At 35.6% G+C, this 23,365-nt stretch overlaps 1 protein-coding gene across 5 annotated transcripts; it reads left to right on the plus strand.

Moving 5' to 3' along the window:
* The first annotated feature begins 2,638 nt into the window (after window positions 1-2,638).
* On the plus strand, window positions 2,639-16,250 carry LOC104101863 (helicase-like transcription factor CHR28). 5 transcript variants are annotated; one of them, XM_009609394.4, is made up of 13 exons: window positions 2,640-2,824; window positions 3,301-3,426; window positions 3,524-3,662; window positions 3,742-3,870; window positions 3,959-4,332; window positions 5,052-5,123; window positions 5,233-5,310; window positions 5,407-6,310; window positions 6,790-6,920; window positions 8,274-8,495; window positions 10,674-11,213; window positions 15,254-15,463; window positions 15,895-16,250. In XM_009609394.4, exons 2-13 carry the CDS (start codon window positions 3,325-3,327, stop codon window positions 15,997-15,999), a joined length of 3,006 nt encoding a protein of 1,001 aa, XP_009607689.1. In that variant the 5' UTR covers window positions 2,640-2,824; window positions 3,301-3,324; the 3' UTR covers window positions 16,000-16,250. The 5 variants fall into 5 exon arrangements, with proteins under 5 accessions (XP_018628180.1, XP_009607689.1, XP_018628179.1 ...); XM_018772663.3 differs by having other exon boundaries at window positions 3,325-3,426; XM_070199836.1 differs by having other exon boundaries at window positions 2,641-2,824; window positions 3,301-3,362.
* Window positions 16,251-23,365: the final 7,115 nt, after the last annotated feature.

Consider the following 23,365-nt stretch of genomic DNA (forward strand, 5'->3'; position numbering starts at 1 on the left):
GGTAGTTTTTTTTATAAAAATAATAAAAAGGCTTATATCTTTATACTTTTGATGAATTTAAAATTATAATTTAGTAAAAAATATTACATTATTTAAATTTTTAGTAAATTTTAAAATAAGAAAACTAATCAAATATTACAGTAGAAAATAATATACGAAAAGATGGGGATAAAGAGAATTTTATGATATTTATAGACTTAATTAATAAATAATGAATAATAAATAATAAATAATAAATAAATATATAACACTCAATAAAATTATTGATAAATTTAGACTATTTTGAACAGTATAACATAAGTTTTTTTTTAAAAATATTTTCAGAGTAATAAATATATATCTATATTATAAAAAAGAGAAGTAATTTCAAAATAAAAAAATAATTGACAAGTTAATAAAAATCACATTAGTAAATGTATATTACTAAGTACTTGCTAATTTAATAATAATAAAGAGTAATAAGGAACAAATAATTTATTCGATTACTATTTAATGTGTATTATTTTATTTTGTATAGATTTTTTTATATTTTTGTACATACATGAAATAATAAAATAATAACTGATATTTTTAAAAATAATTTAATATATTAGATCATAACTTTATAACATTAATATTCTGTTAAATTATCCGCGCATCGCGCGGGTTTTAACACTAGTATATTATTAAAATGAGAGGAAAAAGCTCTCTCCTTAAGCCAAGTGATAGCCTAGAAAAAAGTCACATGGCATAAGTAGTTAATAATTAGTTATTGGTTATTATTTTTGAATTTAAATATTTATAAAATAATAAAATAAAATAATTTATAATAAAAAACAAAAATTAACAAAAAATACCGTCCATTCAAATTGGAGGGTAGTTTCAAGTTGGAGTTTTGAAATTATTTTAAAATACAAAACTAAAATTACAAAAAATAATGCCAATTCAAAATTTCTTTATTTTTCTTAATAATTTTTGTTTTTCTTTTTAAAACTACAAAGTTTATTTATTCAGAAAATATTATTGAGAATAATAGACTAAAATATAAAATATAAAATATAAAAGTATATATCTTCTATTATATTATTAAAATAAAGTAGCATACAAAAATTTAAATAAAGTAATATGCTAATAAAAGTTTCTATTAACAATGAAATAATACTAAATATGGATAATATAATAAAGAAAAATACAAAACAAAAAAGTTATTCGATGACTATATAAGTCTCTTTAATTTAATAGAGATTTTATTCATTAAAATTTAGATAATATTATTGAGAACAATCTTCTATATATTATTAAAAGAAGAGAAAAAAGCCCTCTCTTAAGCCGAGTGGTAGCTTAGAAAAAAGCCACATGACATAAGTAGTTAATAATTAATTATTTAATTAATAATTAGTTGTTGGTTATTGTTTTTGAATTTAAATATTTATAAAATAATAAAATAAAATAAAATATTTTATAATAAAAAACAAAAATTAAAAAAAACTACTGTCCATTCAAATTGTAGGGTAGTTTCAAGTTGGAGTTTTAAAATTATTTTAATATAAAAAAATAAAATTACAAAAAATAATGCCAATTCAAAATTTCTTTGTTTTTCTTTTTAAATCTACAAAGTTTATTTATTCAGAAAATATTATTGAGAATAATAGAATAAAATATAAAATATAAAAATATATATCTTCTATTATAAAGTAATAGAAGATAAAGTAATATGCTAATAAAAGAAAAATTTCTATTAACAATGAAATAATACTAAATATGGATAATATAATAAAGAAAAATACAAAACAAAAAAGTTATTCGAGGACTATATAAGTCTCTTTAATTTAATAGATATTTTATTCATTAAAATTCAGATAATATTATTGAGAACAATAGGATAAAATTTTAAATAAAAAATATTTAAAGAGTACTAAAATATATATCTTCTATTATATTACAAAAAGAAAGTATAGTAGACAAAAATATTAAACAAAGTGATATGCTAATAAAAATTTCTATTACCAATGTAAAAATACTAAATATTGGATAAGTATAATAAAGAAAAATATAGAACAAAAAACTTATTCAATTACTATACAAGTCTCTTTAATTTAATAGAGCTTTTATTCTTTAAAATTCATACAATATTATTGAGAACATTAGAATAAAATTAAAATAAAAACAGTATTTCAAGAGTAATAAAATATATATCTTTTATTATATTATAAAAAAGTAGTAGATAAAAATATTAAACAAAGTAATATGCTAATAAAAATTTCTATTAACAATACAATTATATTAAATATTGGATAATATAATAAAAAAAAATACATAACAAAAAATAACTAATTGACTATATAAGTTCCTTTAATTTAATAGAGATTTTATTCATTAAAATTCAGATAATATTATTGACAACAACAAAATAAAATTTAAAATAAAAAATATTTCAACATTAATAAAATATATATCTTCTCTTATATTATAAAAAGAAAGCGTGCAGATAAAAAATATTTTATTATTAAATATATTATATTAACAAATAAGCTAAAATTAAAATTTATATGTTCAAACAAATAGGATCATAATTTAATTTAATTAATATTAATGGGCGCCACTGCTAGTTATACATTATAGCTAAAAAGTAGAGTGAGTGACTATGTTTATGAAGCAAACTCCCAAAGTAGGAGGGGATGTACTCCTTTAAGCCAAACAAAAGCTACTCTCTCCGCACACGCACTCTCTCCCCCCTTGGTCGGTTGTTCTCTCCGCCTCTGACCCAATTAGGGCTTCGAGTAGAAGACAAAAGAAGAGGAATTACTTGTGACGATCCCCAATTTGTGTCAGAGACAGACACTAGGTATTATATTGCACTCTACCTTTCTGTTAGTTTGCTGTTGAGTGTTCAAAATTTGCTTCTTTGCCTAATGGGTATTTCAAAATGTAATCACCCGTTTAAGTTTTATGTATAAAGACCTGTCTTGTTGAGTTCGATTTCTCCAGTTTGAGTTGAATGTTTACTGTTTTTGCTCTGAAATTGAGGAGTTGTTTCCTTCTTTCTCTTTAAGTTTACTCAAAGAAATTCTCGTTTTCTGCGACACCAACCTATTTTTCTCGATTTTGATTTTTTTTGTTAGCACTACTATCTTGAGTTATTTATTATAGTTTCTATCCAAAAAAAAGTTGTCTTTATGTCTATTTTCTCCATGCATGGCTCATGTCTACTGCATCATTGCATTTTCTAAAGTTGCACAATGGAACCCCTTATTACTCTTTTTTCTCCTTGTATTTCAGTTTATGTTGTTCAATTTCCATGTTTACCTTTTTTGACAATAGGATGGTTTGATGCTATTCACTTAGATGCGTGCCCATGTGGATCCTGTTGGTGGTTTTCTAGAGTATACTCGTACCTTCTTCTGTAATCTGGTTATTAACTTGCTTTTAAGACATCGCTCCCATCTGGTAAAGGAATAGTTTACCATTGAATCTAGTTATGAATTATTTGAGTGCCTGGTTTATGATCTTTTTTTGACGTTGCCATGTTGCTGTTTGAGTACAGGTTGGTTCTATATTCTCTCCAATGGATGCAATTAGTATCTCTTCGGATGATTCGGATTTGCGTGAAATAGACAACTACAAAGATGATTCACCTCTCAGGGATTCTGCCACTTCTCGAATCCTTCCACCATGGGCAACAGGTAAAGAATGACCTTTTTCTCTTCCCAGCACAAAGTTATGGTGAACTTGTCTATAACTTAGACCTTGGAACAATGTCAGATAGCTCGCCCAAAAGAACAATTTATCTTAATGGAAGCTCCTCCAACTATCATAATATTACTGATGACAGTGGACCATCAAGTTCACGAGCAATTAGAGACGGGAATTCCAAGTATTCTTCTGGGAATGGTAATAATGGTCTGCCACAAGCATTAAAGGCAGCAGTAGTTTTCACAGGACTGTTTATTGAAAAAGAAAACATTTGTGTCTGATGCAGATAATGGAAAGCATTTTCCACAACAAGCTTTAAAGCGTACACTTCCAACATCTTTTTATCCTTCTGGTTCAGTAGAGGATATAGGTTTCAGTCAGGCTCGTCAATCTCATGAAAGATCATACCAATCTGCATGGGCAAGTTCGAGCAGTGCTGGTGATAACTACTGGAAAGACAGCTTCAACAGGGGCAACCATAGTGAGTTAGTTCTCTATGAAAATAAAGGAAACAGAGTGTTACCTCCGTCTTTGATGCACAGAAGGTCCACTTCAGGTGTTCAACATACCAGTGTAAGTGATCCCTTACATTACCCTGCGAAAGGTGAAGACAGAGCTGCAGCAGCTGATGAGAGACTGATCTTTCAAGCTGCTCTGCAGGTACTTGTTTGTGCCCTTTCTTCTCATTTGTAAATGTTGTATTTTATTGCACAATTCAGGAACTTCATGCAATGATCCTTCCTTTTATCTCCACCAAATCAGAATGTCTTCACTATTCCCTCCTCTGCATAATGGACCAATGGATATCCCTTTCATTTTATGAATTAATTATACTGTATGCCTGAAACTATACAGTTGAACAGAACAAAGCTAGTCTAGAACACAGTGGTTGTTTCTTGCGAATGCCCTATTGTTTTGTCTGTTGGACAAAACTGAATGTTTATCTTTCTGGTGGGATTTGGTTTCCTTTCTGTAATTTCCTTCTTTTATTCAAAAACTTCATGACATTATTGACCTGACCAGGAATTTTTTTAATTTAATTTCGATGTCTATCATTAGATCTTTTCAGTTCTAGGGAAAAGGAGCAGGGATTTTCAAGTGCGGTGTAAAGATATCGATTTATCTGGGAAATTATGTGAATGAATTCTTAGAATATTTGTTCTATCCCACCTCTCAAAAGATGTATGTTTTATCCTCTAGGGAAGACATAACGTGAATCTGATTGCTGTACTTTATGGATATGCTGGAACATGATTAGGTGTGAGGGGGGATATTTTCCCCTTAAAATTGTTTCAAACACACAATGAGCCTCCAGAGGTGGCATCTCTTGTATGCTCACCCAGCTTATAATTGAACGTACTAATGTCCTTTTCTGGCAGGATTTAAACCAACCTAAGGTAGAGGCTCGTCTGCCAGATGGTCTTTTGTCAGTTTCTCTCCTAAGACACCAGGTCTACTTGTGCTACTTTAAATATCTTTTTATTTCTTGTTATTAATGTGTCTTCTTTTTATTTTTTATTTTTATAGTATGCCTTCTAACTACCATTTTTCTTCCTCAAGAGAATTGCTTTGGCGTGGACACTTCAAAAAGAAACTGGTAGTGTTCACTGTTCGGGCGGTATTCTGGCTGATGATCAGGTCGAGTATAATGCCGTTTGCCTTATTCTGCTTAGCTTCTTCTTGCACCTTTGTTGGTATTCATCATGTTTTCTTATTTATTCTGGTATGCTACAGGGTCTTGGTAAGACTATTTCAATGATTGCCCTCATACAGATGCAGAGGTCAGCTCAGGATAAGTCTAAAGAGAAAGATCTGGATGATATTAAAGCTGAAGCCTTGAATTTGGATGATGATGATGAAAATGTTGCTCCTGCTTCTCAGGAAATAAACCAGCGTAGAGAGACAGATGGTGTCGAGGTGATTCCAGATGCAAGAACTTCTATAAAGGGGTTTCGTCGTAGGAGGCCAGCAGCTGGTACTTTGGTAGTTTGCCCAGCAAGTGTTCTTCGACAATGGGCTCGGGAACTGGATGAGAAAGTAACGGATGAAGCAAGTCTATCTATTTTAATCTATCATGGAGGCAATAGGACTAAGAATCCGGTGGAATTGGCAAAATATGACGTGGTTCTAACTACATATGCCATTGTGACAAATGAAGTTCCTAAACAAGCTTTAGTTGAAGAGGATGACGATGACCAGAAAAATGGAGAACGATTCGGAATATCTTCTGACTTCACTTCAAGTAAGAAGCGGAAAAAGCCATCTCTTAATAAGAAGGGAAAAAAGGGCAGAAAAGGATTTGATGCAGATGACTTTGATCCTAATTGTGGTGGTCTTGCAAAAGTCAGTTGGTTTAGGGTGATTTTAGATGAAGCCCAGACAATAAAGAATCATAGAACACAAGTAGCTAGAGCATGCTGCAGCCTCAGAGCAAAACGAAGGTGGTGCTTATCTGGAACACCAATACAAAATGCCATTGATGAGTTATTCAGCTACTTCAGATTTCTGAGATATGATCCCTATGCTGAATATAAATCATTTTGCAGCCAAATTAAGTTTCCAATAGCTATAAACTCAATTAATGGGTATAAAAAGCTTCAAGCGATTTTGAGGGCCATAATGTTGCGACGAACAAAAGGTAACGTTTGTCTTCTCCTTATTGTTCTTTTAGTCGTAGTTTTGCAAATGAAACTGCAAAAATGAAAACATCATGGGGTTTAAGCCTTTTGATCGGGCTTCTGCCTTGACCTTTTAAAGTAATTTACGTCTTTATGCCCTTGCCTTCTAACACTGGTTGCATCAGCAAATTTTTATTTACTAAATAGTCTCCCATCAAGTTTTCCTCTCTGGATCACTGAGTGATCTTGATGCTGTAGCAGCTTTTCAGTATTCATTTTTTCTCGATCACAATTTTATTTTACCTTACCGTGCATCTATGTGGTGCAGGCATGCATGTCTGAATGCGTTAATATTTCTTTGTTCAATAAATGATCTTTTGAATTTGTTAAAACCTCCCTCACTCTCATGTGCTCATTAAGTCTGTTAATTCACTTTCTAGCTACATCTTCGACAGATATATTTATATCTAATCTGATTATGTCAACGTTACTGATATAGGTACACTGATTGACGGTGAGCCAATTATAACCTTACCACCAAAAACTATACAGTTGAAGAAGGTGGCTTTCTCTGCCGAGGAACGAGCTTTCTATAACAAATTAGAAGCTGAATCGCGATCGCAGTTTAAGGTACCTCACTGTCTGCCTCTTTTAGCCCGATAGGTGTCAAACCTGACAATTATTGATGAAAAGAAATATTCACTGCATCACATCATCCTTTTTTGTGACCTTTCTCCCAATAACTTAAGGGGAGTGTTTACATAACATAGACAACTTTCTTAAAATTCGATTTCTAGTCAGTCTTTGAGTTTCTGCTCAACAGAAGTCTGAATAACTAAGGATATGTTTTGTAATACATGCTATGCTATGTGAACTGAGTTCTCAAGTTGTGGTTTTTGAATTGAGTTTTTGACTGATCTAAAGGCTCATGAAGCGCACATACTTTAAGAAGGTCATTTTAACTGTCTAAAATCTATTTCATCTGTCTTTAGCATGTCCTACACCTCAATTGGTATCTTCTTTTCCTGAAGATGTAAAGAGTAACCATATATACGGACGTAACCATATATACGGACGTTCTACATTGAGAATAAAAAACACACTGAAATTTATTAAAGCTGCCCCCCCCGGGGGGGGGGGCTGCTAGAGAAGTGGTTGTGTACAAAGTGTAGTCTTATAACTTGAATATAGCTACATCTCATGACAGATTGATAATGTTATCTTTTGCTTGACCATCACAAGTTTTTCAAGGAAGCTGCAACCTCTGATACTATATGCACTGGGAATGACTGTAACATGATACACCTTTTGATTTGTTGTCATCTGGGGACATGCAAGAGTGGGGTTTATTAAACTGCTGAATGTGTGCAATCGTGAGATAATAGAGTACCATATTTTAATGCATTTGGATATTAGACATGTAAAAATTAATAGACTACCATATTTTAATGCATTTGGATATTCGGCATGTAAATATGTTGTTTATCAAGTATTTAGTATATATGATGATTAACTGGCGAAAGATGTACATTAGCATAACTGTAATCTTCATTATGTTTATATCCTACTCATATTTGGGGAATTGAAGGTCCATTTATTTGGTTCAATATGGTCAAAATGTTTCTATGCTACATATCTTGGGGGATCAGAAAAAGGAAAAGATGACATCAAATTGAAGATGGGGGAATATGAAGTGATGTCATCTGGTTACGGAAATGTGAGAAGAAAGAAGCCTTTGTCTCATCCTCATGATAAATTTAACACACCTCCCTTGTTTTGGATTTCGGAATCCTATTACATAGAGAAGACTTCATTTTCAAGACTAAGCTTTCAGTTCTTTTCTGAGTTGTGAAGCAATTGTTAAAATTTTGACCTCCAGAGCAACTTTGAGATTTCTAGTAGTCTTCTGATGTTTTGTTATTTGGCTGATTTTATTAGCTCTAGTGGTGTATTTTTTAATAAAAGAGGGTACTCGTCTTGCAGGCATATGCTGCAGCTGGAACTGTGAAGCAAAACTATGCAAATATCTTATTGATGCTTCTACGACTTCGACAGGCTTGTGACCACCCAAAACTTGTCAAAAGGGAGAGTTACAATTCTGTTGGAAGAGCTTCATCAGAGATGGCGAGGAAACTCCCAAAGAAAATGGTGGAGGATCTCTTGAAACAATTGGAAACTTCATTGGTAACATGTTCCGTATGCGATGTAAGTTTCCCTTGGTCATTATCCTTGTTTTCTTCTAATGAGTAGAGTTTGTGGTCTTCTCATTTCTTGAATTATTTATCTATTTTGCAAGAGTACAACTGCAAGTTGAGGTAGAAGTCTTAGAAAGAAAATAGTCCTTATCTATGTTACATGCATTCCCCTCCAATCGAGTCTGTGTTGATATGAAATGACTGCAGTAGTGGAATGGGATTTAGATGTCTTCTTCTTCTTTGAGTACAAACGGCTTATATGTTCGTGGATTTAGTAAGAAGCCCTAAAGAAATAAGTTATGTCACGGGAACTTTTTCCATTTTTCCCTTATCTGGACAGCAAAATTGTTCACTTAATAGATTGAGAGAAGGAAACAAAAGCTTGTCTAATACCATGCTATGGTACTTTGCAATATTATCTGAGTAGACTACTAAGAAATAGGAGAGCTCCGGAGGGTATAGAGAATGACTATTTACATTTGAGGAGTAGCCTCTCGTTCCTAGTTTCTTTTGGTGCGCCCATATGGTTTCATTTTGTATACAAGATCGGGTGTCGTTTGTAGAGAATCACATTCTGATGGAGGGTCTCTATTTTTAGTATATAGCTTGTATACGGAGATCTTTCCATTATTAATAAAATTATTCGCCTTATAATAAAAGAGATATACTACATGAAATAAAAACACTTACAATCCACTTTCTATAACTGTATACTGAGAAGCTATTGGGATACCCTGAGTAGCTAATTTCATGTGTAAAACTTCCATGTATGATCTATTTGAGCTATCAAGAGTTCATGTAATATTTAGGTTCTTATAAGCCTCATTGTGTTTGAGACATGTCAAACACGTTCAGCCTCTCGAACTCTCTTTTATTGCTGAAGAAGGTACTGTTACATCTTTCCCCCCTTCTTCAATGGTATGTTGGCTTGAGATATCATGCTTAGCTGGTCATTTTCGTATTGCCTTTTCTGCATCTCTCTTCCTCCTCTCCCACCCCATTTGTACGTGAAAACAGTATCTAAAGTCCAAGCTGACCATCCAAGCTCTCAAACAACTCCATCTTCTTTCCAAAGGTCGAAAGTTGTTGCTTGAGATTTGTGCCTGCTTTTTATAGAACACAGGCTGCATAGTTCTCTATTATTTTGATTGGTTTGTAAAATGTTAAATTTGACAACAAATAAAACAAGTAGGAGAAGATAATAATTGGGCGATCGGACAAAGAGTAGGATTAAGGGAGTTTGGGTTCTGAATGCCCCCTAGGCTTTAGTCTAGTGGTAAGAGCACAATACGTGATGTGTAGGTTAGGTATATGTCACAGGCTCTAACGCTGCCACAGACAAAAGCCTGGTAAGTGGAGAAGGGTAGGGCCGGACCATTATTCACCGAGTTTCAAACTGTCAGCCACTAGCCCTCGGGGATTTCTCGGTTATATAAAAAGGGATTTTGGGTGCTGAAGAGAGGAGAAAGGAGAGAGCTAGGCAGCTGGTGTGTATTTCTGTCGCTCTTAAGCTGAATTCCGCTACTCCAAGGCCACTGTTAAGATTCTATGGGCTTTGAGGAATTCAAAGAGAATAGGGAAATAAAATGAAAGAAAACATTGATCGATCTGGTCTGAAAACAAAATGCTTCAGATTTAGTACGCTCCCATTAATCATGAGTACCTTGTCGACAAGCTGAACTCAACTGTCTATATTGCACTTGAGACATTTTGTGAGCTAAAACCTATCATTACCTCCTCCATATCTCCCTGACTAACTGGAGCCTCCCTAACCAAATAGCTTCAAACTTCAAAGTTACAACTAATGAGTGCAAAGCAATGGTGTAACTATAAGTCCACAGACAAAATAAAATTCAGTGAGCTGTCATATCTGATATGTACAAGCTTCAAATTGCTATCCATCAAAGCATTTGAAGTCAAAAGTGCTTTTGCCCCCTTGTAAAAGGAAAATGTGTATAAATCTGAAGATTAAGTGGAATACCTTATGTGCATCTAGATTGATTTGAGCTCTTTTAGCTATGAATGTATAGCTACAGTTGAAGATAACTATTGCATTGCACTCTCTAGTAGCACATTTCTCGTCTTTCGATTTATTTTATTATTTTGTTTTATAGTTATGGTCTTTGTCATGGTACAACTATCAATAGTTTTACATGCTAGTATGATATCTACTTTGTTATTTCCCCAGGATGTGCCCGAAGATGCAGTTGTCTCCATGTGTGAACATGTGTTCTGCTATCAATGTGTATCAGATTATTTAACTGGGGAAGATAATACATGTCCGGCACTTGGATGCAAAGAACAACTTGGTCCTGAGGCCGTATATTCTAAAGCTACCCTAAAAAATTGTGTATCAGATGATGTAAATGGTGATCCTTCCGGCTTGTCTGAATTTGATGAGAAATCCATCATGGAAAATGAGTACATTTCTTCTAAAATAAAAGCTGCTCTTGAAATTCTTCACTCATGTTCTAAGTCAAAGGATCCTTATTTAGAATCAGATAGCTTGGTGCAATGCAATGGCGATTCGTCAAATTTGGGAAAAGCAGATTCAGAATCGCAAGACAAGGGGCCAATAAAGGCCATTATCTTCTCTCAGTGGACAGGCATGTTAAACTTGGTTGAGCGTGCTTTGAACCAGTTTTGTTTTAAGTATGAGAGGCTTGATGGTACAATGTCTCTTGCTGCTAGAGACAGGGCTGTCAAAGAGTTTAACACAAATCCTGAGGTTGGTCTTTTCCTTGTATGTTTACTTGTTGTAGCTACAATCTCTTAGATATCAAAATGGCCAATATTTTCTTCTTTAGTAAGTGTCATTAATATCACACCAAGACGGTGTATGGAAAACAAAACAGTATGGATTTATATTTCAACCACAATCTCCTATTAAGTTATCCCAGATCTCTATTCAAAAGGGAGTCATCTCTTCGGACCATAAAAAATTAGATGAAATAAGAATGGTTCTAATACTCCTAACGTCGTCCAGCTATTATGGAAAGAATATGCTATTTGTTTCCATCCATATAAACCAAAAGACATGGTGGTCTGATCCTCCAAGTTGCCTTCTTTTACTTGCCAATCGTTTAAGCCTTCAACTCGACAGACTTTATTCACTATTCATGGTCCATAGATATGGAGCTGCAATGCAATTGGAGGTGATATGTATTTTCTCCAAACTCCTTGCACAAGCAGCCTACTCTCTAATTTTTCTCCTTCTGAAATCACCTGCCGATAAGATTTCGCACTGCTTAGATTCTTTTTTGTTTTAAGCTACTTTCTTTGATGCCTTTTTATTCCAAATATGCTTCCCTCTACTCCCCTACTAGTAACTCCATTGAAAACAAGTTCACCTTAAAGGATTTCACCTTTGATTCCTCCATATCATCTTCTCTGCTTCATCTATCCCTACTACACGTCGATATATTCTTCTATAAGAAATCTCAACTTATTTATCCAAAAAAGAAGAAAAAATAAAAAAGAAATCCCCAACCTCTTCCCTTTATATTGATGTATGACTCTCCCGAAATTGATATCCCATATGCTCCCTAGCCTTCCTACACCCAAGGCTGTAGCCTAGTAGCCACTGAAGTCGGTGCAAACCTTGGAGACGAGAGTTCAAATTCAACCGGAGACAAAAAACACTTGGTGATTTTTCCCATCTCCTAAGTCTTGGTCGGCAGAGTTATCTAACACCTTGATAGTGGGAGATGTAGGTACTAAGTAGAATAGTCGAGATGCACACACGTTCTCTTGGACACCACCTTTATCTAACAACAAAAAGAAAAAGAAAAAAGAAGTGGAAGTACAGGAGGTGGCATTTTCAAATATGGATACGACAAGAAATCATGTTATGCCTCTTTGGCGATATTGCTCGATAATTGTAGGCCTATATACCTCTTAGGTAGATCAGTACCTTCAATTTTTTCTAAAATAGTTTGTAGCTATGCCATTGTCATGCTTGCATAGCATGTAAGAATTTAAATTTAGTTGGCTCATAACTTCTCTTTATACTCACAAGGAGTACTGATACAAGATCAAGAAGACCAAGAAATTCAAGAAGTCCAAGAATTTTTGTTTAATAGGATTATACTTATAGTTCTAGTCAACTAGGATTGTTAGTTGGTATTCCTTTCCTACTAGAATTCTTTTTCCTATTTTAGTTAGGATAAGTTTTTTTAAACCTTATTCTTATTCTAGTGTAATTAGGATTGTATTCCTTAACCTTATCAATTTTACTCATTGTAAGGCCTATTTAAAGGGCTCAATATGCTGTGAAAAAAAATAAACATTGGTTATTCTCTTGCTTCAAAAACGTGATTTATCTTTTATTTCGTTCTTCCTCCTTTATTCAACACTTCGTGTAATCTTGCAGGATTGAGGAACAAGTGGGTAAGGTTCTTTTCATCTTACATTCTTCTCATGTGAGTTTGAATAACGCTTTCGTTAGTTTTGTGAAAAGCTTTAGCGGGTTTTGTTTTTTGTTTTTGTTTTTTGTTTTTCTCTCTTCTTTGTGCTTGAGAGAGGTGCAAAACCTTGAAAGTACATCAATTTGATATCAGAGCACATGTTCCTGGTTTCGAGTCTTGATTTGCTATTTCCCATCATGTCGCTAGAGAAACAAGTGGGATCCTCTCAATCGAGCTAAAATTTGTAATTCAGAAATTAAGAACTATTGTCCTTGAACGGGATAATGAAGAAATTAAAGTGCAACTAGATGGCTTTGAATGCAGCTAGATGGCTTGAAGGAATCAATGGCGAATTTGACTGAATTAGTTGGACGCTTGGTGCTTCAAATTAGCCACCATATCCATCACAACGCCTACAACCTCCACCACCACCACCTCTTCCACCATATAACATACCAGTACTATCGCCACGTCTACCACTTCGATATCCACCAATTCAACCGCATAGAGCAAGATATATTGAGCAAGCTGAAGAGGTTGAAGCTAACCGAGGCATAAGAGTATCGAGGCACCATTCCCAATATGATAAATATTCAAATTTTCAAGGGAATGAAGAGGATGAAACTGATGAAGACCAATATCAAAGAAACGAAGACCATGCATTGGATTCACAAGTTGAGGCTTTACCACCAAAGTTTTATGACGATCCATTAGAGTATCCAACCATGTTTGTCATCGACTTTCCACCTTATAGAGATGCTCAACACAATATTGACATAATTGTTGACTATATCATTCTAAATAAGGTAGCATATTGCGTTAATTTTAAAGTCCATAAAAATATGCATGAACAAGAACAAGGATTTCCTAAAAAAAGTGGATAATAGAGAGTTTGAGGTATATTGGAGAGACAAGATATCTTCACGTCATAACTATATCCAGCTATCACCAAAGCGACTGTTGGTGTACAAACGTTGCAATTGATGCATTCTCAAGAAGAGCGTTGATCTCCATACTTAATTCAAAGCTAGACATAGAATTGGTTAAGTTCTATGAAGTTTTGACACCAATAACTTCATGAAGTTTGAGAGTCAACATAGAAAGATTACATGGAGAAAGTTTGGTAGAAATTTGAAACTTAGAAAGAGGGATGTAGTTCGACCAAATGCAAAGTTTTCTTGCAACGTGAAGAAGCTCTGTGATAAGCATACAAAATGTAACTTAAACTTGGTGAGTATTTGGTCCCCATTCTTTACTATAACAAATCTTGCGCTATTTACGAAAGCTGTTAGACTCGAGGACGAGTCTTTTTCAACTAGGGGAGAATGATGCAAGATCAAGAAGGCCAAGATACCAAGAAATTCAAGAAGTCTTAGAATCCATTCAATATTAGGCTTTCTTATCCATAAAGATTAGGAATTCTTATTTCCTGTTTCCTAGTAATTTGATTGTTGTGTTAGTAGGATTATATTTGTAGTTCTAGTTATCTAGGATTGTTAGTTAGCATTTCATTCCTACTAGAATTCTTTTTAGGATTAATTTGCCTTAACCTCATCAATTTTACTCATTGTAAGGCCTATTTAAAGGGTAAGGTCTATTTAAAGGGCTCAGTATGCTGAAAATAAACATTTGTGATTAGTTTTTCTAAGCTCTTGCTTCATAAACGTGGCTTGTCTTTTATTTTGTTTTTTCTTCCTTTATTCAACACTTAGTGCAATCTTGTGGGATTGAGGAACGAGTAAGGTTCTTTTCATCTTACATCTTCTCACGTGAGTGTGAAGAACGTTCGCTAGTTTTGTGAAAAACTTTAGCAGGGTGGCTTTGATTTTCTTTGTGCTTGCGTGGTGCAAAACCTTGAATACCCTCTTCCTAGTCCACTGCTCAGAAATGATAATTTGGCAATACTGTTATAGGACTTCAGGATTATTATTTGATGGTAAGGTATAGGTCTAACCTTGAATATGTTCATTACTAGATAATTTTACATTCATATACCATTCAGGAAATGCCTGTACATATGTTTTTTCTTCAGGAATTTTTTTCTCCTGCTATACCCTTATCGTACATGCAATTCATTCAAAGAGTTTGAATGTCCTTTTCCTTCTACTGGTCTTTATAGTGACGAGGAGTACCTTCTCTAGCACCATGTTCGCAATTAGTATAAAAACTTAAATAGAGTGGTGTGGACTAATAACTATGCTTTATTTAGTCATTTCTTTAGCACATTGGAGCACCAGTACAGCAAGGTAGTGCTTTTTTGTTTTGAAGTTTTTAATTGCATACTTTGGATTTCCCAATCTAACCATTTCTTTCTCCTTGAACCTTATTGTATTTTCAAATTCAAGCGTAAGTTCTTTTGCAGGTGACTGTCATGTTGATGTCACTAAAAGCTGGAAATCTTGGCCTAAATATGGTGGCAGCTTGTCATGTAATTCTTCTCGACCTTTGGTGGAATCCAACTACTGAAGATCAGGCTATTGATCGAGCTCACAGAATAGGACAAACTCGTGCGGTCACTGTGTCTCGATTAACAATTGAAGACACAGTTGAAGATCGAATTCTAGCTCTCCAGGTTAACCTCTCACTGTATACCCTGTCATTTAATCTGGATTAACAATCAAGGATCAGCCCCACATTTTTTCTATGTTCTTTAGTTGAACCGCATAGTTTTTTGGCATGATGTTTGGCAAGTCGTTATATCTCACTTTCTCCCCCCACCCACCCTCCTGCACAAGTTTGTTCTGATTCTGTTCCCTGGCCTTAAAATCCTGTCCTTATTTTTTTACTGTGTTATTCTTGTGATTATTATCCTTGTATCTATTCAGCAACCATCTTCTCTCTGTTTTCTTCTGTAATTTGCTTTCTGTTTCATATTTGAAATCAACACTTCCAGAGACTTGGTTAAAACACAGAATGGTGATTAGTTTTGGCTCTTATGCGCACCTTGTGTAGTGTTCATCGATGCCTTATCTTTTAGATTTCAATATCATCTTATAATTTCAGGAGGACAAAAGAAATATGGTTGCATCCGCTTTTGGTGAAGATCAAAGTGGAGGCACAGCTAGTCGACTAACTGTAGAAGATCTTAGATATCTCTTTAATCTCTAAGAAAGGGCTTTTTTATCTGCATTTGGTCCGTTTAGCCAGTTAGCAGAATGTTCATATGTAGGGGAGTAGATATTTAGATGCAACTGAAGTCATTAGAATTGCTAGGCTCATCATAGTGAGACCGATATGTATTTGTACTGGTAATTCTTCCAATTTTGTTGCCTCATAAAGGCATTTTCCTATTTCCCTGCTCATTTTGTCTGTGTATATATATACTCACTTATCATGTATATGAATCATCTTATTGATCATCATGAGATGCTCGGTATAAAAAAAGCTACTTATGATCACGCCGGAGGAAGGGGGTGCTGCTCGACTTTTGATTTTCTGCTAAGGTGGGTTGTGCTTGGTATAATTTTCACTTGTGATATTTGGTTAACCATTAATAAGTTGGCGATCATGAGGGTTCTCAACATTGATTCTTCTCCATTTTTTTTAAAAAACTCAAACAAACAGTTTTATTAAACTGAAATTATCTACCAACAAATTTACAATAAAATTAGGAGCATGTTCCTAATAGAAAGGGGAAAAATTAGTAAAATTTTAGATTCTCTAGTCAAGCAATGAGCAATCAAAATTTGTTTGCCTTTAATCCAAACTAGAAAAACATTGGGGTTTTTCTTTAACAAGAAACAACAACTATCCAACAACACTTTGAACTCTGTAGATTGTAAGAAAGCACAATTTTCTGAGCTGGGCCACCAAAAATATTGGAACAATTAGCCGAGAGGAATGCAAACCCATAATTTCAATTTTCAACAATGCCTAAGATTGGCACGACCTTGAAAAATCGAAGAAGTTGCAGCTACAAATTGACTAGCATAATCATGTACAACAAGCCCTACTCTCCGTTGTGACCTGAAGCGAGGAAATAGCTACATCAATATTGCATTTTCAGATTTTCATGTGGAGGCTTAGACCAAGAAGTGGCCATAACCCAAGAGGAAACATCCATAAGATCTCCCAACCACTTTTCAGCCATGGCAAATAGCCAAATACCCACTCACTCAAAAAATCTAGAGCTTCAAATAACATAAAGTAGGAGGAAGAACTTTACTATCACGGAAACTCGTTTCTCATGAACCACTTTTTTTTATGAACTGCACAAGTCTGTTGAGTCTTCAAAGACTCTGAATCATTAACCACATAGCTAAGAAACTCAGCCATATTAACTTTATCTACATTCAGCTCATATGTGACGCTCTCAAAACCTCTCTCGCCGTTACATAATCAAGGAACACATGTTTACTATCTTTCTCTGATCCACAAAAATAACACCCCACTTGATGATCGACACTTTTAGCTAGTAAATTTGACTTAATAGGCATAACATTTCGAGCTAATCTCTAAATAAAATCTTTAATTTTTAGAGATAACTCCAAGTGCCAAAGCTTTTTCTAGTTAACAAAAGCTCCGTGCACATCCGAAGCCAGAGAAAGTTAGTAGCAAAGATGATAACCTCATTTAACCATATAAGACCCATTTTTTGAAATGCTAAATTAAGCGATCAACCTCTCCTCTTACCTTAACTGAAATACATATCATTTTTGCTTTTTCTTTCTTCATTAAAAATAGAGAAAACTTTTTCTTCATCCCACCTTCTACCGTCTTCACAAAACAGTAACCCACATACCTTGAGCTTAAATAGATAAATGACTTTCGAGAAAAAAAATATATCCAAAGGCAACTAAGGGTCATTACCAATACTAATTTTTGTTACCATTCTCCACTCCCCACCGGACACCATTTTATAATAGCTCCTTACAAAGCAAAACGTTCTTCCAAGCGTAGCTAGGATTTTGGCCTAATTACGTCGATAAGAAAGTCCATGAACAAAAATATTTAGCTTTGAAGACTCGACAGAGAAGAACATTTTGGCAGAAAGAAATCTCCACTCCTGCTTTCCAAGTATAGCCATATTAAAACAAATGCAAGTTATAAAAACTCAAGTATACTTAAGACTCAACCAATCTTGAAAACCTCCAATCTCTTTTTTTTCTTTCCTAAAGGCGCTGCCATGAAAGCCAATACATTTTTCTTTGCTTTTCAATCTTTGAACTCCACCAGAAAGAGTGTATACGGTCAAAATCGAGTTTTCCCTTCGTGTGATTAATCAAGATTGGAGCATGATGGACTGAGGTTCGTCATTATAATATCAAGCTCGAGACCCAGAGGCCGATCAATATCGAGCTCGAGACCCAGAGACCGATCAATATCGAGCTCGAGCCAATATCGAGCTCGAAACCCAGAGACCGATCAATATCGAGCTCGAGTCAATATCGAGCTCGAGCCAATATCGAGCTCGAAACCCAGAGACCGATCAATATCGAGCTCGAGTCAATATCGAGCTCGAGACCCAGAGACCGACCCTTACCGAGACCGGCCAAGATCGAGATCAAGCCACAGGACAAAGGAACCGTTTTAGCCGCATTTGGGGAAAGAATCTCGACGAAAATCAAAGAAAAGTTAATTAATTAGTCTATTATGGGATCCCCATTATGTATTTTTAATTATATCCAAAATGGGATTCTCCCACTATATTAAGAGTGGTTATCATTTATAAGAGGGCATTAATTCATACACACATTCATTCTAATATATACAGAAAACAAAGCCAATACTATTTTTTGGTGGCTTTGGGTATTTTAGTCAAATTATTTCTTCTATCAATCGTTCTTCACCCGATTTGGAGGTGATTAAACTTGAAGGCTTAGGCTAATTAGTTCATCTGGTTTGCATTCATTTCTTTTATAACTAATTTCAACACACATTTATTTATCTTTCCCGATTTGTACTAATTCATACTACGTATCCTTAAAACTACGTGTAAATTCAACTTTATCCGTTTTTCGGGTAAACAGTTTGGTGCTCACCGTGGGGCTAAGGATAAAAGTGGTTATTTGGTACGAATCTCTGTGAAACACACTATTTTACACTTGCTCTTGGAAGTGTCTTTGATTTCAGGTTAAAAATGACGAACTCCCAATTAATGGCCCTACCTATCGATAACGAAGCTGGCCTTCAAGATGAGAATAACAACCTGACGCCCGGAGATGAAAGGCCACTCGTCGACCCCGTTGGAACTCGAGCCGTAGATCCAATTGACGTTAGTTCACATGTGGCCATTAAGGTGAACCAATGCTCCGACCCCGAAAATAACATTCATGGTGGATCTCGATCTGCAGTTCGAAATACCCAAAATCATGTAGAAGACGGGATCAACCTGCGTATGATTTTTGAAATATTACAAGCTCAACAGGTAGCGATAGCTTAGTTGCAGAGCCAAACCCAGGCACCAAGCAGGCTAGAGCCCGGTCCACCCCAAGAAGTCACCCACGAAACGGGGCTAGCTGTAGTAAGGTCAAATGAACAAGAATCGGGGACTAATCCCGAAATTATTAAAATGCTCGAGGAACTGACAAAACGAATAGAGTCAGGAGAAAGGAGAATTGAAGCACACGACAAAAAAATAGAAACTTATAACTCCAGGGTTGATCAGATCCCGGGGGCACCACCAATATTGATGGGCTTGGATTCCAAAAAGTTCGTATAAAAGCCTTTTCCCCGAGCGTGGTTCCAAAATCGATCCCCAAGAAGTTCCGCATGCTCGAAATTCCTAAATATAATAGAACGACCGACCCTAACAAACATGTCACCTCTTACATATGTGCCATCAAAGGGAACGATCTAGAAGATGACGAGATCGAATCCGTATTATTAAAGAAGTTCGGTGAAACCCTGTCAAAGGGAGCGATGATATGGTATCATAATTTACTGCCTAACTCTATCGATTCTTTTGCTATGCTTGCAGATTCTTTCGTAAAAGCACATGTCGGAGCCATAAAGGTCAAAACCAGGAAGTCAGACCTTTTCAAGGTAAGACAAAAAAATAACGAGATGCTAAGAGAGTTCGCATCTCGTTTTCAAATGGAACGAATGGATCTACCACCGGTCACAGACAATTAGGCCATTCAAGCTTTCACCAAGGACTGAACGAACAAAACTCGATGGCTTCACGACGGTTGAAGCAAAACTTGATCGAGTACCCGGCTGTTACTTGGGCCGACGTACACAATCAATATCAATCGAAGATTAGAGTCGAAGACGACCAGTTGGGTTTTGGGTCCCCTATTAAAAGGGACATCGACCGAGAACCAAGGCCGAACAGGGACCGATACCGGTTGATGAACAAGGGTTTCACCTCGTACGGGGTTACGTAACCCCATACGAGGCAAAAAGAGAAGTGATCGAGGCTAAGGGTCTCGAAGGCTAATGAACAAGGGTATTTATTGCTTCACGAACGCGGAGCTGAGGTCGCGTTCACGAAGGGTAGTGCTGGGCACACTATATAAGTTGTGATTTTCGGGATTGTTTCCTATTTTCTCATATTTTGAACCCTAGACTTGGAGAGAGACGATTTTTCAAGGAGATTTTCATACAAGCCAAAAGAGTAAGTGATTTTTACTCATTTGTGATTATATTTGAATAATCTACATGGATTTTTAACCCCTAAATCAAGGATTTAAAGTGTAAAAATTGAGGTTTTTGTATGAACTTAAGAGAGTAATTTTGGGGGTTTTGATTATGAAATTGGAACCCGATTTGGAATCTAATCATATATTTGGAATCATGGGGTTATGTGTGAGCTATATCTACGATCAATTTTCCGAGGCCTATGTTGACTTTTTTTGACTTTTTAATCTGAGTTAAAGATTAAATCTTTTTTGTTATGTAATCAATTCCTAAAGCTTGTATTGACTCATTTTAAGTAATATTTGACTAGTTTCGAGTCGTTTGGAGGTGTTGAGAGAAAAAGCAATTTTGGAAGGTTGAAGGTGCTACTAGGTGGAGATAAGTCTATTATCTCTCCTTGTAAGAGAGAATTCTTCCCATATGTGATCTATTTGCTACTTGTTACTTGATTTAGGAGCCACATATATACTAGGTGACGAGCGTATATGCGTAGCTAGGTTATGATCATATCCAGTAGAGTTTGGATTATTATACCTTGTTTGGACTATGTAAATTTATTATCTATGTTTCATTGATTGTATGACTACGTGATGACTCATAATTATGATTTAGAAGCATGCTTAAGGTAATAACTTATTAAATTAGGCATAACCGATTATCTTTCCATGTTAAGCTTTCTTATTAAGCCGTAGTCATACACTTGTCTTATTTGATTCATCATTTGATGGTTAAATGACTTAATTTAATCATGTTAAATATTATGATTAGACTTGAATGTTGAAATAACTTATTAAACTGTTGTAATAAAATGAATTACATGAATAGCCATAGTCATCTTTTAGCCATGTGAGATTTTATATGCATTTCTATTATTATGTTCTGGTGCCTATTAATAAGATTATTTCATATACATACGCATGATTTGGAGAGCTGAATAATATGGAAAGTTGAGGATTTGGCGTTAAGGACACTATGAGCAGATATTAATTATTGGTTATTGATCATTGATTGTAAAATGATCAATACTTGGATATGAATTCGCCCCTCAAGAATCAGGTGATTACCCATGTTACTTTGGGCCTTGTGAGTGTAGACACTCGGACTTGGTGCTTGATTTGGACACGTGGCCTATGTCAGGCACATGAATTTGTGCTGTGAGATAGTGTGAAGAGACTTATTCATATCATGATACTATTTTGAGACTTGTTCCGCTTTCATATTCTTTATCATATCTCTACTAATGACTTAATAATTAGATCTTATTATTGTTGTTGATAGTTGGCTTGCCTAGTAAGCGAGTTAGGCACCATCAATCTTTGGTGGGATTTTGAGATGTGACAAGTTAGTATCAGAGCTCTAAGTTCTATGGGTCTCATAAGTTACGAGCATGCCTAGTAGAGTCTTGTGGATCGATATAGAGGTGTCAATATCAATCTATGGAAGGCTATAGGACTTTAGGATCTTTTCCTTTCTTGATTCTTTATCATGCGTTGATTATTGTCTGAGTCTAGATCTTTCTATTCTGCTCTCTCACATATGGTTAGAATGCGCGCTTCAGCAGTAGCAACAGGTGAGGGAGAGGTAGTACCACCATTGGTAGCCGGGAGAGACAGGGCTCGGGGGAGGGCCAAAGAGTCGTAGGTAGAAGTAGATCACCTATCGGAGCTCGTGGCCATGCCAGGGTAGTATCAGCGGACCCGCTTGCGGATCAGGTGGAGGATCAAGTTATGGATGATCAGGTTTAGGCTCTAGTACCCGCTCAGTAACTAGAGGGATTTATTGTTGCACCGATATTCCAAGAGGCTATGGCTAAGATGTCAGTTTGATGCCTTGACTCAGACTGGAGTGGTTCCATGTATGTTGTATAAAAGGGGCAGTTACAACTTGGTTAAGAATAGTTGTAAATATGGATAAAATTCCAATGCTTTGTTTGTTAAATCAGTGTACTCGTCTTAAATTTTGGTGACATCACTTGGATTCATGAATGAAAAGATGAAGGAGAACGCGTCGATTTGCATGGGCCTCCGAGCGCCATGTGACAGTCGCATGTAACGATCCGGCTGGTCGTTTCGAGAGTTATAGCCCCATTCCCTCATTTATTGCTCCATTTGTGCTTTATAGTTGTTATATGACATATCGGGTTAGCTGGTTCGGGTCCGGAGAGATTTCGGAATGAATTAAGACACTTAGTCTCAAAATGAAAAGCTTAAGTTGGAAAAGTCGACCGGATGTTGACTTATGTGTAAACGACTCAAATTTGAATTTTGATGGTTCTGTTAGCTCAGTTAGGTGATTCTGGACTTATGAGTGTGTCCAGATTGTGATTTGGAGATCCGTAGTAGAATTAGGCTTGAAATGGCGAAAGTTGGAATTTTGGAAAGTTTGACCGTGAGTGGACTTTTGATATTGGGGTCGAATTGGAGTTCCGGAAGTTGGTGTAGGTTCGTGGTGTCATTTGTGACTTGTGTGCAAAATTTGAGGTCAGTCAGATGTGATTTGATAGGTTTTATCGTCATTTGTAGAATTTGGAAATTTCAAAGTTTATTAGGCTTGAATTGGGGTGCGATTCGTGTTCTTGATTTTGTTTTAGGTGATTTGACTAAGTTTGTATGATGTTTTAAGACTTGTTGGTATGTTTGGTTGAGGTCCCGGGGACCTCAGGTTGATTTCGGGTGGTTAACGGACTTAGAATTTGATTTGAGAAGTTGCTGAAGCTTGTGTGCTGCTGGTGTAATAGCACCTGCGGAGTGGGAACCGCAGATGCGAGACCGCATGTGTGGGTGAAGGTCTGCAGATGCGGAGATGGAGGAGAGAAGGTAGAGGGATGCAGGTGTGGAGGTTTTCCCGCACCTGCGAGACCGCAGATGCGGGGTGAAGGCCGCAGAAGCGAAGG

The sequence above is a fragment of the Nicotiana tomentosiformis genome, chromosome 4 (genome assembly GCF_000390325.3).
Source record: "Nicotiana tomentosiformis chromosome 4, ASM39032v3, whole genome shotgun sequence".
Classification (NCBI taxonomy): Eukaryota; Viridiplantae; Streptophyta; class Magnoliopsida; order Solanales; family Solanaceae; genus Nicotiana; species Nicotiana tomentosiformis.